Source organism: Acartia tonsa, chromosome 14 (genome assembly GCF_053477335.1).
Source record: "Acartia tonsa isolate MP-2025a chromosome 14, ASM5347733v1, whole genome shotgun sequence".
Classification (NCBI taxonomy): Eukaryota; Metazoa; Arthropoda; class Copepoda; order Calanoida; family Acartiidae; genus Acartia; species Acartia tonsa.
In genome coordinates this window covers 20,867,850-20,883,972 of record NC_137273.1, presented here as the reverse complement: position 1 = coordinate 20,883,972, position 16,123 = coordinate 20,867,850, and the positions used below count along the sequence as shown (strand labels likewise).

The window sequence follows — 16,123 nt, the reverse complement described above, 5'->3', positions numbered from 1 at the left end:
TTTACAGTATAGGTAATTTTTTGGGGGGATGTACATCTTCTTATCTCCCATTGTCTTATCCCCTGAGATCCCTGGTAAAACTTAACATTAGATACTTGAAAGATTCTAAGTTAAAACGAACAAGGATGACAACATTTCACAAATTTTAAGTTAAACGACATAAATACATAATAAGTACGAACAAATGTGGACACTCCCCCTTGTATTATGCCAAGCAAATATGATTAACCTAACCTAACATGTTTAACAAAAAAAACTACTCTCTACCTTCTAAATATTTTGAATTTTTTAAAATAAAAAACCGCCAGTTTACCTTTACAGCTGTTACACTGGCTCCTGCCGGGACCGGAGCATGTGGCACACGTTGGATGGCAGGAGACACACTGACCGTCAGACTCAGTCAGGTACAGGTAGAACCCGCTCTCACAGCCGGTACAGTAACCAGACTCAAGTACCTGAACAAAAATAATAGATATATATGTATGATAAGTGGATATTGTGACAGGGGAATTTTTTATCATCAATTTAGGTTACTTATAATATATATATAGTCATCAGATATTGGCCAATGCGTGCCTCCATGGGTAAGGGGAGGGGATAGAATAAAGTTTAATTAGCTAGCTGGAAATAGCATTTTATTAAATTAGGTGAAAATCTAGTGCAATTTCCAAGAAATTATATGTCTATTACGCAAATATACATTACACATAATTAAATATATTTCATCCCTGGAGGTTTAGAATGACAGGATGACATAGAAAATGGCGTACCTCCCATCTGTAGTCGATGGGTTTTTTTTTCTCATGGATAATTTAAATTAAGGAGTAGCTTCGTTACTAAAAAGGGATAAATTACTGCTAAATAAGGTTTAATTAATGCTATAAAATTCACCTTTTCTTGTCCACAAACCGTACAATTCTTGGGCGAAGGTCCTGTACATTCTACACAGCTTGTGTGGCATCTAAATCATGAAAAAATAATCAGTTATTTTTGCATCGCATTATAGACAGTTTTTCTGTTGTCCCCGAGAGGCCGAATCCCAGGGCCAAGAAAACTGGTTTTAATTAAGGAGAAAGCCATTTATTATTGTACATTGTCATGTTTAAATCTTTTAAAATTGTACACCTAAATATTTTTAAAACCCCGACAAAGATAACAGCATCAATGAGATCGAAGCACAAAAAAACAATAAATAAACGTAAAAACTGAATTATTGATTATAAATAAAATAAAATTACAAAGGTATCTTTTGATGTTTTAATTTCCCCCAGGGCGTTGAGGATTGGCGAAGTGACGGACAGACAAGGTGAAATTTAAAGTAGCTTCACTATCAAAAAAAGTAAGGGGGGGGGGGGTAAGTTCTGACACTGTGACTTACTTATTTGGGGGAAAAGTTTACTTTTGGGATGTATTTTTCTAAAATTAAAAAAATTTTGGATTTGGCCTCCAGGTTTAGGTGCTGCAGGCCTCCAGGTTGTCTCTAGCATAGACGTCCCAAATAAAAAAAAATACCTCTATGAAATAAAGATTACCCCTCCCAAATAAAAAAGCTTGGACGCCTCTGGTCTCTGGACAGGTAAAAATGAAAAAAAAATTTTTTTTTTAATATTTAGAGTTCAACTTATAAAACAAAATATTCATCTTTTATCTTCAAATAAGACAAAGCCTATGCACCCTGTTTACGCAAAAGTGTCAGTACTGACCCCCCCCCCCCCCCTTGAACAAAGATGTTTATTGTATTGCGGTAACAAACAAAAGAAAAATAATACCTGTGACAAGAATTGCCCGTCTGGAAATAACCTTTTGGACATTTCTCCCCGCACTCGCCACCTGCTTGCAGTAAACCTAAAAAGTAAACATTGAAACATTTCAATTTTTACAATAATTTGTTCGTCAGTTCGTTTATCCAATAGGAGGGGATGAGATGGGGTAAAATTAGTTTAAGAGAGGAATCGATATTTTAGCCCGCTCCAAGTTTCACTTGTTTAGAAAGTTTGAAAATCTGGTGTAAGATCCAAGTAATAATATATCCATTGTTACTTAATAATAATAATAATATTTAATCTCAAAAATTTAAAGTTAAATTTTGAATGAAAAGAATTGTAATTTTAGCGCAGGGGGAAATCTTATAAAACAACAAATTTAAGCAAAAGCTAATGTTAAAAACTATGGATTTAATACCATAGTAATATTTCAATTTTAACAATTAATTTACCTATAGAAACTTTTTTTTTAAATACCAAAACTTTCATATTCTTACTTGTTGTTGCTAAATATGTATATCTAAATTTGACTGTTTTATAATAACACCTTTTAAAAGGTAACTTTTTTTCAATAGAAATGTTTTTGTTAAATTTTAAAGAATAAAAGAAAGAACAAAAACTGAAATCGGCGTTTTAAATTTTATAAATAAATTTTATTATTTATTTTAGTTTAGTTCATTTTGTTAAAGAACATGTCCTAAATTTTGTGATTTTAAAACAAAAAATAGCTAGTCTGTGTTTTTAGTTAGTAGTAGATGTAGAATGATCCATAGAATTTAGACATGCAATCGGATTTTTTTTGTAGACCTCTTATTTTTGAAGTAATTTAAGTTTTTTTGTTTAAGTTGGTTTTAAGGTACTTAAACGCAACAAAGAAAGAATCCAATTGCCATTATGAGCAAAAATTGTAAGATCTTTAATCACTCTTACTATTAGTGTCACTTGCTAGATATAGCAGTAATATGTACCATTTTTAACGTCTCTAGAATGACGCCATTGACTTATCTCTGTAACCCTGGACAACTTTATAAATCCGGGAAGGATTACCAAATTTTAGCAATTCCTCTTAACTCACAGAAAAATAATATTTATTTTTTTCAGTATGGCTTCGAAACCGATTAAAATCCGTTGGATGACGACCGGTTCTCATCCATACTGAAAAATGATGTATAGCATCAATTAAAGACAATTTTCCACAAATAATAAAATAGAAGTTATAAAATTAATACCAGTTTAGTTAGCCCGAACCTTCGGCCAGTCGGGAATAAGAAGAATAGTTTCAATCTACAATTTTTTATTTTAATATCCGCGGAAAGCTGTATTTAATACAATGCTATAAATATAACTATTCTTTTGTTGCTAGTGCTTTGTTCCTTCATCTAAAGGCTCTGTATTGGAAGGCATGAAATGGCCTTAAATCATTTCAATACTTTATTTTGAAATAGCCTAAAGCCTTCCAAGGAGCTCAATCGTTTTATGGGTATAAAAAAACTCCTCAAAAATAGATATTACCCTTCCCTGGTACTATGAGAAGGGCCTCTGTAAAGGAAAACCATATCGGTTAAGTGGTTAAGGAGATCCTTCGCTTCACACACACACAGACATCCTATTACTTTAGTTTAACTTAAAAAAATAATATCGATATACAATGATTAAAGCCAGGCCCATAACAATCTATACAGGAGCTATGACATACTACTATATATAGTAGCTACATTGTAAGGAGAACCATATCGGTTCAGTGGTTATTTATTTATAAAATATACCTGGATTACAAGATATACAATGATTAGAGCCAGGTCCATAACAATCTATACAGGAGCTGTGGCAAACCTTACACACGGATTCCTAAAAAAAAAATAGTATTGTTCGTTTGTCTGTTAGGCTTTCATAATCATTTTGTTAGAAATAAAATTTACTAACTTTGTTCGTCCGTTTGTCTATTATGACTTTTAATTAATGCTAGCATTCTCGCCCCTAGCCTCTAGGGGCTTTGCACCAAGAGGTAAGTTTTAAAAAAATTGAAAAGAAAAAAATCCTAGTGCTGCCAATTTATGTGAAGTAACTGCCTAAAAAATTTCATTTTGGGGGGGTTGGGGGTGTCCACCCCCTAAGAAAATAGCTTAAAACCACCACAGAACCAATAGGTATATACCCTGAAGAGTAGAATCCAATCGGTTTAGTGGTTACCGAGATCTTGATCAGACGGACAGACAGACATCGTTCTACTTTGTATTATAGATTAACATCATAAATCTATTATTTAAGAGGAAAAAGTATTTATATGTTTTGTTTTGTTTTAATATGAAGTAGTATATACTATATATTCTTGCTAGAGGATGGGAAATGAAATTAGATTAAAAAGGATAATGTAAATAATATATTGCGGGGAAAGGTAAGGAGAACCGTATCGGTTTGGCGGTTAGCGAGATCCTTAGCTACAGACAAAAAACACTTTACTAAGATATTATAGGATTTAGAGAATAATTTTAGTCTTTATGCAAATAGGTTTCGGTTCAGCGGTTAGCGAGATTCTTCGGTACACACAAACACACACACATAGATCCTGTTACTTTTATATAAGGATTTTACCATGATGAAAGCTTACCTGATTGGCGTGATATCCTTTGGGACAAGATACTTCACAAGTTCCTTTTCCTTCAACCAAAACATAACCTTAACAAGATTAGTTACATCAATACTGATGCCTATTCCAAAAGAAACAAGAATAATTTCCATGAAAACTCATGCCTTTTTCAAATGAAATAAGACCACCGTCATTTTGTGTAGTCATATATCTAGAAGTTATTTTCTAGTATGGCTTCGAAACCGATTATTATCCATGGGATTAAATCCGGTTTTATGCTATACTGAAAAATCATGTATAGCATCGTATTACAGACAATTTTACAGGAATAATTTAATGAAAATTTATCCTACCAGTTTTGTTAGCCCGGACCTTCGGTGACAATAAAACTGGCTTTAAACTAATAATTTAACATACTTTTTTCACAATTGTACACATTTATATGATACTAGCGGCTACGCTAATATCTAATTTGAGAAATAATTTGTCTATGTTACGATCAGCTGTTAAATTCATGTCTCTACGCAGCGCCACTACACTAGCGACACTATGCGGCGGGAATATTTCAATTTTTTTCGATTTTATTGTGATTTCTCTTGGAGAGTAGTGGTACCCTCCCCTAAATTAGTTATAAACCTTCCCAGGACCTATGAGAAGCTACCCTGTTAAGGAGAACCCGATCGGTTCAGCGGTGAGCGAGATCCTTCGGACAAACAGACATCCTGTTACTTTCGTATAAGGATGAAAACTACCTGGTATCATTGTGTACACTTTCCAATATTACACTCTCTACATGGAGGTGTACATGTGTATAAATATTAGAGTATGCACTTTCTAAAAGTATTTATACACTTGTATACACTTTTCATAATAAGAAAACTACCTGGTAAACATTTTGTACACTTTCCATTATTACACTCTCTACATGGAGGTGTACATGTATGTAAATATTAGTGTGTACACTATCTAGAAGAATTTGTACACTTGTGTACAATGTACACAATAAGAAAACTACCTGGTAAGCATTGTGTACACTTTCCATTATTACACTCTCTACAAGTGTGAGGACATGGCTGACAGCTGCGTATGCTCTCAGAGGGATGATATCTAAAATAAAAAGAAGATCAGGGATCTTAAGGGATAAGACATTAAATCATGTACATCCCCAATAATGAAAAACAAAATTACCACTTGAAAAGTTTGGATACTAGTGGCTAAGAACCAACCAACTAGAGTTTTATAAAAGTACCTAAAGTATTTAGGCAAATGAATAAAATCACTAATGCAAAACTTTGGGTACCAGTGTAATAAGTCTAAGTTTACCTGTCCGGACATGTTTCAACACAAGTGGATATTAGCAGCCTATGGTCAGGATAACAGGAGGAACAATCTTGATCCTTAATAAATATAGATTGTAACAAGGATGACAACATCCATAAAAGCGAAGCACTGAAACGGTAGGACAAACGGATATTAAGTAAAATTGTAAGTTTTGTTGAAAAACTGCTTGATACAGGATAATGTTTATGGACATACTTACATTTTTAGGACTTGATTATAGAGTTGCTTTGCTTATAATATTGTTCTTTGTTGTCCCAGGAATCAATATACAAAAAAATTAGATCAAACGGATAATTAGATCACATAAAAATTTGTTGTTAAAAAAAGTAGAAAAATTTACATGTTTAAAATGGACGTATGGACATTCTGGTAATGATTATAGAGTTGCTACGCTTGCTAAATCGCACCTAACTACTACAGGAATCACCATGCAAAGTTTGAAATCGATAGGACAATTCTAACATGCCTAAATTAACGAATAAAAGCTATCTGTCTCGGACGAACGTACGGACGGACGGACCGACCCTAATTATAGAAAAGCTTCGCTTTTAAAAAGGATGACAATATAAATAAGTTGTGAAGCATAAACACATCATAGATGGACAAACGTACAAAGTGAGTTACACAGCAGATGTTCAGTTGTTGTAAAAAAAAAAGTGGGAGGGGGGGATAAAAAAGGGAGGATAAGCTACCAGACTAGAATTAAACAACAAGATCTTAAGTTCCAATGTAAAAAATCGTGATCCTAAGTATAGATAGATAGACTATACAAAAATTATTGAACTTATCTGGTGCTCGGTTTATCCGCAAGGTGAGGATTCCTCCCCCCCCCCCCCCCCCTGAAGCTGGTAATACGGAAACACCTATCCCGTTCACCCCGTTTCCCCCATTGTTCGCTAGGCACTTTAAGGGAGAGCAGCAAAACGCGACCCTTACCTAGGGACCAATACAAGCATAAAAAAATCTTTAAAAATAGGTTGAAGAGATATCTTTTTGGTTAAAAGAAAATTGTGGAAAAGGCAATAACTGTATGCCAATGCACAAAAAATGCCTACCTTAGGACCAATACAGGTTTTACAGGTAGAATGACAGGCCAGACAGGTTCCTAGGCCGCTGTACATGCCAGGCTGACAGCTCAGGCTTTCTGGAGGCAAACATTCACCTGGGAAAATTGATAAAAAAAGTAACAGGATGTCGGACTATCTGTGGGGAAAGATCTCGCTAACCGCTGAACCGATACGGTTTTCCTTCACAAAGAATCTTTTTATAGGTCCAGGGAAGTTTTATAATAAAAGTAGGCTACCTTCACTCTCCAAAGAAACAACAACTCTAGAGGAAAATACTCCACGCTTCCCCCCAATTATTTTTTCTTTTTAAAACTGAAATTAAAATGTAAATCTACCCCTTCAAGCCTTAATTAAAATTAAATTGTATTTAAGCCATATTCCTTTATTATCTTTAAATACGGTAATTCATATATTCGAATCTTAAATACGATAAACAATTACTTCTACTGGACAATAAAGTCATTGGTTGAAAAGTTTTAAAATGTACCCAAAATTTTAACGAGTAAGAACACTTTGGGTACCAGGGAATTTTACCGTCCAATTCCACCTTTCTCCTTGATTTTATTACCTGAAATGGATTTGACCCAATCCTTTTTACATCTAACACAGGTACCATCTGGGCCGTGGCATTCGTCGCATCCGTGTGGGCACGACATACACTCATTCAGTCCATCCTAGATTGATAAATTAATGGATGGATATAGATAGATAGATAGACAGATGATGACATCGAGGGGGCTTTGTATCGCTTCGTGTTCTAAACCTCTCCGCGCACCTTGAAATATACTCCGCGTCTTATAATTGCGGTGTAAAGCGTCCATTTGCCCGATAGACATCAAATGCTTTGATTTTACGAGCTTTGTTTGAAAGTCCTAACTGTGCATGGTAATTTGTTATTCCTGTCTATGGGCTAAGGCATTCTACTACACTTACTGTTACTGTCACGCGCCTGATAAAGCATCAATAGGTGCAATTTTTAACGTCTTTAGTATGACGCGGTGTTGTTCAGACTCGAACCCGACACTACCTTTAAGCAAGCCGACACGTTACCAATGCCGCGTGTTAGATAGATAGATGTAATAACTGTGAAAAATAGCCATGGTGACGATAGCTGTACATCGCCGCTAAAAGATAGATAAACAGATAGACAGGTGGATAGATAGATAGATAGACAGGTGGATAGATAGATAGATAGACAGGTGGATAGATGGATAGATAGATAGACATGTGGATAGATTGATGGATAGACAGGTGGATAGATAGATAGATAGAGAGGTGGATAGATAGATAGATAGACAGGTGGATAGATAGATAGACAGGTAGATAGACAGACAGACAGACAGATAGATAGATAGACAGATAGATAGATAGACAGATAGATAGATAGATAGACAGGTGGATAGATAGATAGATAGACAGGTAGATAGATAGATAGACAGGTGGATAGATAGATAGATAGACAGTTGGATAGATAGATAGATAGATAGATTGACATAGTACCTGTGAAAAGTAACCAGGGGGGCAGTAACTGACAGCGCTGCTGATAGATAGATAAACAGATAGACAGGTGGATAGATAGATAGACAGTTGGATAGATAGATAGATTGACAAGGTACCTGTGAAAAGTAGCCAGGTGGACAATAACTGACACAGCGGCGCTGGAAGTAGAAAGATCCTGGTTTACACTGCCCACATTGAGTGTCTAAACCACCTGGAAAAAATAAATATTAAGTAACAGATTTAGTTAAAAATGAAAAATAAAAAAAATATAAGATTAAAACCATTTTTGTTAAACGGGCTGAAGGCCCGGGATAACAAATCTGGAATTAGTTTTATGATTTTCATTTCAATATTAGTAAAAAAATTTCAGTATAGATGAGAACTGGACCCAGTCCAGCGGTTTTAAAGCCATACTGGAAAAATTTGGATACCTGTACAAGTAAGACAACTGGCATGGCAGGGTAGACAGGTTCCTTCAGAACTTGGAAAGTGTCCAGGATCACAGCTCTGGACACATCCGTATTTTCCCAGGTATAAACCTTAAAAACATTAAAATTATTGATTGAAAAGTTAGGCCACTGCTTGTTCGGAACAAACAAAAATTGGGCATTTTTAAGGGTCTTAAGGTATAAGACAATGGACGATAAATTAATTTACATCCCTAAATTACCCCTTACGTGGATCAAAATTATTGGTTGAAAAGTTAGGACACTGCTTTCTTGAAACTATCCAATTAAAATATTTAAAAAGTACTCAAAGGTTTTGAGACAGATAAACAAACAGACAGATTGACAAACAAAACCTGCATTACATAAAGAATAAATATACTTAAAGGACCACCCTCAACGTCACAAAAAATGGTTTTTGATATTATAGCCCCCATAGTGCCTATATGAAAAATTAAAGACCAGTTTTCCATACAATTTGGGGTCGGAGATTCCGAATCTGGCGTTCATTTTTATGTAGCTGACCTCCTTCATGCCGAAAAATGGCGCCAAAGTTGACTACCCTTCGAAAAATCCGCGAACAACAATTTTAGCAAAAAAAAAATCTACCAAATTATTTTGATCATAAGATAGATAGATAGTTAGATTTTAATTTTTTTCTTTCTTAAACGTTGAGAGAGAGAGAGTGAGAAAAGGAGATAGAAAAAAAGAAAAAAGGAGATAATTATAAAAGGGAGAGAAAGAAAAGATATTTTTTAGATAAAATAAATATAATATAATATATAAATATAGAGAGAGAAAGAGGGAGAGAGAAAAGTGGAAAGAAAGAGAGAGAGGGAGAGAGAAAAGGAGAAAGAAAGAGAGAGGAGAGAGAAAAGAGAAAGAAAGACAAAGAGAGAGAACGGGAGAGAGAGAGAGAGAAAAGGAGAAAGAGAGAGAGGGAGAGAGAAAAGGAGAAAGAGAGAGAGAGAGAAAAGGAGAAAGAGAGAGAGAGAGAGGGAGAGAGAGAGAAAGAGATAAGAAAGGAGAAAGAGAGGGAGAGAGAGTAAGCGAGAAAAGAGGAAAGAAAGAGAGATAAAGAGAGAAAAGGAGAAGAAAAGAAAGAGAGAGAGAGAGAGAGAAAAGAAGAAAGAAAGACAGAGAGAGAGAGAAAAAAAAAGAATAAAGAAAGACAAAGAGAGAGAGACAGAGAGAGAGAGAAGGAGAGAGAGAGACAGAGAGAAGGAGAGAGAGAGAGACAGAGAGAAGAAGAGAGAGAGAAGAGAGAGAGAGAGAGAGAGAGAAAAAAAAAAGGAGAAAGAGAGAGAGTCCAAGAGAGAATTAGAGAAAGAAAGAAAGAGAGAGAGAGAAGCAGAGAAAAAGAGTGAGAAGGAGAGAGAAGGAGAGAGAGAGAAAGAAAGACAGAGAGAGAGAGAGCGAGAGAGAGACAGAGAGAGAGAGAAAGAGAGATAGAGGACAGAGAGAGAGAAAGAGAGAGGACAGAGAGAGAGAGAGAGAGAGAGGACAGAGAGAGAGAGAGAGAGAGAGAAAGAGTGAGATAGAGAGAGGAGAGAGAAAAAGAGAGAGTGAGAGAGATAAAAATGAGAAAATGTGTTAGATAGATAAAAAGAGAAAGAGGGAGAAAAGGAGATCCGCGAACAACAATTTTAGCAAAAAAAAAAATCTACCAAATTATTTTGATCATAAGATAGATAGATAGTTAGATTTTAATTTTTTTCTTTCTTAAACGTTGAGAGAGAGAGAGTGAGAAAAGGAGATAGAAAAAAAGAAAAAAGGAGATAATTATAAAAGGGAGAGAAAGAAAAGATATTTTTTAGATAAAATAAATATAATATAATATATAAATATAGAGAGAGAAAGAGGGAGAGAGAAAAGTGGAAAGAAAGAGAGAGAGGGAGAGAGAAAAGGAGAAAGAAAGAGAGAGGAGAGAGAAAAGAGAAAGAAAGACAAAGAGAGAGAGCGGGAGAGAGAGAGAGAGAAAAGGAGAAAGAGGGAGAGGGAGAGAGAAAAGGAGAAAGAGAGAGAGAGAGAAAAGGAGAAAGAGAGACAGAGAGAGGGAGAGAGAGAGAGAGAGAGAGAGAGAGAGAGAAAGAGATAAGAAAGGAGAAAGAGAGGGAGAGAGAGTAAGCGAGAAAAGAGGAAAGAAAGAGAGATAAAGAGAGAAAAGGAGAAGAAAAGAAAGAGAGAGAGAGAGAGAGAAAAGAAGAAAGACAGAGAGAGAGAGAAAAAAAAAGAATAAAGAAAGACAAAGAGAGAGAGAGAGAGAGAGAGAGAGAGAGAGAAGGAGAGAGAGAGACAGAGAGAAGGAGAGAGAGAGAGACAGAGAGAAGAAGAGAGAGAGAAGAGAGAGAGAAGAGAGAGAGAGAGAGAAAAAGGAGAAAGAGAGAGAGAGAGAGTCCAAGAGAGAATTAGAGAAAGAAAGAAAGAGAGAGAGAGAAGCAGAGAGAAAGAGTGAGAAGGAGAGAGAAGGAGAGAGAGAGAGAAAGACAGAGAGAGAGAGAGCGAGAGAGAGACAGAGAGAGAGAGAAAGAGAGAGAGATAGAGGACAGAGAGAGAGAAAGAGAGAGGACAGAGAGAGAGAGAGAGAGAGAGAGAGGACAGAGAGAGAGAGAGAGAGAGAAAGAGTGAGATAGAGAGAGGAGAGAGAAAAAGAGAGAGTGAGAGAGATAAAAATGAGAAAATGTGTTAGATAGATAAAAAGAGAAAGAGGGAGAAAAGGAGATAGAAAGAAAGAGGGGGATAATTATAAAGTGAGAGTAGGAAAAGATATTTTTTTGGTAGAATAGAAGACCTTACGTGTAATCACCTTATAATAAAGATTGTCTGTCTTGTTTGTCTAAATGTTTGTCGGTTTTCTGTCTATTCTATCTGTTTGTTTGTCTGTTTGTCTGAATGTTTGTTTGTCTGTTTGTCTGTCTGTACTGAAGGATCTCGCTAAACGCTGAACCGTTATGGTTCTCCTTTACAGGGTATTTTCTCATAAGTTCTGGGAATTAAAATATATTTAGTGAACAAGGATGATAACATACATAAATGCTTAACAAAATGTGGGGCATTGTAAAGTGACAGCTAGGAATGGAGGAGACATATAGTTGAAAATTTACTGGTACCAAAAGTTCTTTTAAATAATTATCTTGTTCGTTGGCACAAAAGCTTTAGGTACTGTTATAAATTATGATTGATTTAAATTTTAATCTACCGACAGGGAAATTATATGTTTAGTAATTGGGGGGGGGGGGTATATTTATTAATGACGTTGTACATCAACTTATTCCATTGTCTTATCCCTTCTGCCTATCTGCTACAGAAATGGATATATAATACGTGTCTATTGTGACAGAGGAATTTTGTCGTCAATTTAGGTTATTAATATATAGTTCTCAGAAATAAGTCAATACCTTCCTCCATGGTAATGGAAAGGGATGAGGTAAAGTCATAAGAGGTGATTGGGATTAAAGTATACTAGCCAGCGGAGAGAAAAATTTTATTCCCGTATTTTATATCAAACTGTATCCATAGCTACAGGAATCCTTTAAAAAGATTTAAATAAATAAGTTGATATTATAATTACTACTAATTACTACTACTAGTTGCTTCAACTTCAGCCTCTGATAGAAGGACAGGAAAATAGCCTAAAACTACCCAAAGATATTTGTAAAGCTTCCCTGTAAAGTACAATCCATACAGACCAGTAATTTTAAAGTTAATTGACTTCAGACAAAGTGAAAAATAAAAAATATAATTTTTCGGGGGGGGGGGGGTATTTTTTTTCCTAGGAACTATTTAAAAATACTAGCGACTACGCCCCAATGCATTTCGGGGCACTTGAGGTGGATGGAGGATTGAAGTCGAACACACCCTGTTATAAATTAAGTTTTTAATAGAAATTTTTTTTTTAAATCGGGGAGGGGATGGTCATTTATTCTAGTGGCAATTTCTCTTCTGAGGGTGATGTTCCCTCCCCCAAAATAGTTATAAACCTTTCCAATAGTTATGAGAAGCTACAATGTAAAGTAGAACCATATCGGTTAAGATGTTGTTACTGGGTGATTTTTTAATAGGACAAAAATATTGCCTAATTTAACCCATTTACTTTTGACATAAATTAATGAACTATATCTTATTTTCTTCATTGGGTTGGGGAGTTTTGTGTAAGAAAAAAATATTTAGCGATCTGCTGATTACAAGTAATAATATATCCAGGTTCAGGATCTTCTTAGTAACAAGGATGAAAACATCTATAAGTAGCGAAGCACAAACAAAATCTTGAAAAGCCGAGAAAATCACTTCATGTCGGATGGACAGACAGACGGACGGACAGAAATTTGGAATTGTAGAGTAGCGTCGCTCCAAAAAAAATATGTTGTTATCTTGTAAACATAAATATGTAGTTTTAATGTTATGAAAAACAATATCATGTCAGCCACAACTGCTTTTATTTAAATAAATATTAACTCTTGAAATTGCATATCTATTGAATGTAAACAAGTAAGTGGGTATATCGATCCAGGTTATTTAAACTTTTTCTGTCTGTCTGTCCGTCATTCCTTAACGCCATGGGAAAAAAAAATTTTCTCGGCTGCTATTAAAGATAGACATCTAAAATTTTAAGTTAAGATTTTAATGGCATATGCACATCTAATCAATACATTGTTTTGTCAGTCTGTCTGTCGGTCATACTTCAAAGCAAACATTATTTTTTAAGGTTTCGTGATTTACTTTTATTTTTTAATTTTTAAAGAACTGAACATCTGCCCCATAACTCACTTTGTCTGTTTGTCAATGATATTTTTCTGTTTATAACTTAAGTTAATCATGAATGGGAATAGAGAAATTCACGAAAATCTAAAAATCTAGAAATGATCTAGCACCCCAATTAATAAACAAATCTTAATAAAACTTGGTGAAAATATGTAGAAAGTAACAGACAGATGGACAAAACAATGTATAGATTAGATGGGCATATGTCATAGTAATCTTCACAAAAAATTTCAGCTGTCTATCTTGAATAGGAGCAAAGAAAATCATGTTTCCCCCATAGCGTTACGGACTGACGGACGGCCGACAAACAAAGTGAATTATAGAGTGACTTCGCTTCTAAAAAGTATGACATTCCTAAAAGTGCAGCTTTAAAATCAGAGGAAAGGTCAGACGAACATTAACCCTTTTAGAGTGTTAGAACTTGTAAACAAATAAGTATAAACAAAATTGTCCTTATTTTTGTTGCAAAATTGCGTAAATAATTACGTTCAATTTTAGGACTTGATTATAAAGTTTTCTCGCTTATGATATTGTACTTTGTTGTCATAGACATCATTATTCAAAAATCAGATTAATAGGATAGTTATCTGCATGCAACAGTTGGTGTAAAAAACGTTACAACCACTGATCGTAATCTACAGAAGTTTATCACCTTTAGGAATGTATTTCAATATATTAGCAATTGTCTTATCCCTTTAGATCCCTTTTATTTGATCTTTTTGTTACGTTTTCTTTATTCTCTTTCTCTCCCTCGTATTATCTCTTTTTTCTCTCTCTCTCTCTCTAATATTCTTTTTCTCTCCATCGCATTATCTCTCTCTCCTTCTCTTTCTCTCTCTCTTTTTTCTTTATCTATCTCACTCTTTCTCTCTCACTTTATGTATTATTTTTTCTCTCTTTCTCTTTTTCTCTCATTCGCTCTCTCTCTCACTTTCATTCTCTCTCTTTCTCATCTTCTCTCTCTCTCTCCTTCTCTCTCTCTCTCTCTCTCTCTCTCTCTCCTTATCTCTCTTTCTCTTTCCTTATCTTTCTTTCTCCTTTACTCGCTTTCTTTCTCTCTCTCTTTCTCCTATACTCTATCTCAATGTGTTTCTTACCTTATCTTTTTCTTTCACTTTCTTTTTTTCTCTCATTCGCTCTCTCTCTCTCTTTCATTCTATTCCTCTCACTTTCATTATATCTCTATATTTCTCTTCTTCTCTCCCTCTCTCTCTCTCGTTCTCTCTTTTTCTCTCTCTTTCTCTCTCTCTGTTTCTCTCTCTATTTCTCTCTTACTCTCTCTCTCTTCCATCTTCCTTTTCTCTCTCTCTCTCTCCCTCTCTCTCTCTCCCGCTCTCTCTCTTTGTCTTTCTTTCTCTTTTCTCTCTCCTCTCTCTTTCTTTCTCCCTCTCTCTCTTTCTTTCCCCTTTTCTCTCTCCCTCTCTCTCTCTCTCTTTCTTTCTTTCGCCTTTTCTCTCTCCCTCTGTCTCTTACCTTTTCTTTCCCTTTCTCTCTCTATCTTTATATATTATATTATACATTTTATCAAAAAAAAACCTTTTCTTTCTCTCCCTTTATAATTGTCTCCTTTTTTCTTTTTTTCTATCTCCTTTTCTCACTCTCTCTCTCTCAACGTTTAAGAAAGAAAAAAATTAATTATATTTATTTAAATCTAACTATCTATCTATATTATGATCAAAATAATTTGGTAGATTTTTATTTTGCTAAAATTGTCATTCGCGGATTTTTCGAAGGGTAGTCAACTTTGGCGCCGTTTTTCGTGATGAAGGAGGTCAGCTACATAAAAATGGACGCCAGATTCGGAATCTCCGACACCAAATTGTATGGAAAAATGGTCTTTAATTTTTCATATAGGCACTATGGGGGCTATAATATCAAAAACCATTTTTTGTGACGTTGAGGGTGGTCCTTTTTTACTCTTTGACAAACTTCATACATCTAGACAAACATAAAACAGACAAACAGACAGACAAACAAACATCACCTGTATCACATAAAGAACAAACACTTGGAAATTCTTGGCTCTCTGACAAACTACAGACATATAGACAGATATACCAATAGAGAGACAAACAAACAGACAAACAAACATCACCTGTATCACATAATGAACAAACACTTGGAAATTCTTGGCTCTCTGACAAACTACAGACATATAGACAGATATACCAATAGAGAGACAAACAAACAGACAAACAGACAAACAAACAAACATCACCTGTATCACATAAAGAACAAACACTTGGAAATTCTTGGCTCTCTGACAAACTACAGACAGAACAACCTTCCCCACATTTTATACAGCTTCTAAACAAAACATATAAATATGTTAATTTTTTTATAAATGCTATAATAAGTATCACAAAAGTTTTTAAAAAGTTCAAAGAAGGGTTTAGGCTTTTGGGCAGCAAGGTGTGATCTCTCTCCAACCTCCCTACATAAATTTAATATCCAAATCAAAATTAAAATGGAAGGGGTATTCGCCGTGGAGGGAGGGGACATTGGGTAGTTTATTACACTAGTCCAAAAAGTTTTATATTCGAAGCTTAACAACTTTGGGGACTTTAATGAATTTTAATTGGTTGTATCATCAAGTTGAGTGTCCAAACGTTTTAACCACTAATTGAATCTACAGAAGGGGTAATTTTTTATCATTGG

At 34.9% G+C, this 16,123-nt stretch overlaps 1 protein-coding gene across 2 annotated transcripts in view; it reads right to left on the bottom strand.

Moving 5' to 3' along the window:
- LOC145306122 (furin-1-like) overlaps window positions 1-16,123 on the bottom strand; it is a 114,557-nt gene that overhangs the window by 7,573 nt on the left and 90,861 nt on the right. Inside the window, exons 32-44 of one of the 2 annotated variants that reach the window (XM_080148076.1) lie at window positions 15,684-15,772; window positions 8,690-8,797; window positions 8,409-8,469; window positions 8,259-8,292; window positions 7,327-7,432; window positions 6,747-6,853; window positions 5,674-5,747; window positions 5,366-5,457; window positions 4,372-4,439; window positions 3,530-3,611; window positions 1,770-1,845; window positions 892-961; window positions 314-455 (exon numbers count right to left, since the gene is read on the bottom strand). In XM_080148076.1, the coding sequence (XP_080004202.1) occupies window positions 314-455; window positions 892-961; window positions 1,770-1,845; window positions 3,530-3,611; window positions 4,372-4,439; window positions 5,366-5,457; window positions 5,674-5,747; window positions 6,747-6,853; window positions 7,327-7,432; window positions 8,259-8,292; window positions 8,409-8,469; window positions 8,690-8,797; window positions 15,684-15,772 (1,109 nt within the window). Of the gene's footprint in view, window positions 1-313; window positions 456-891; window positions 962-1,769; window positions 1,846-3,529; window positions 3,612-4,371; window positions 4,440-5,365; window positions 5,458-5,673; window positions 5,748-6,746; window positions 6,854-7,326; window positions 7,433-8,258; window positions 8,293-8,374; window positions 8,470-8,689; window positions 8,798-15,683; window positions 15,773-16,123 lie in introns of both variants that reach the window. The other variant, XM_080148075.1, reaches the window with a different exon arrangement.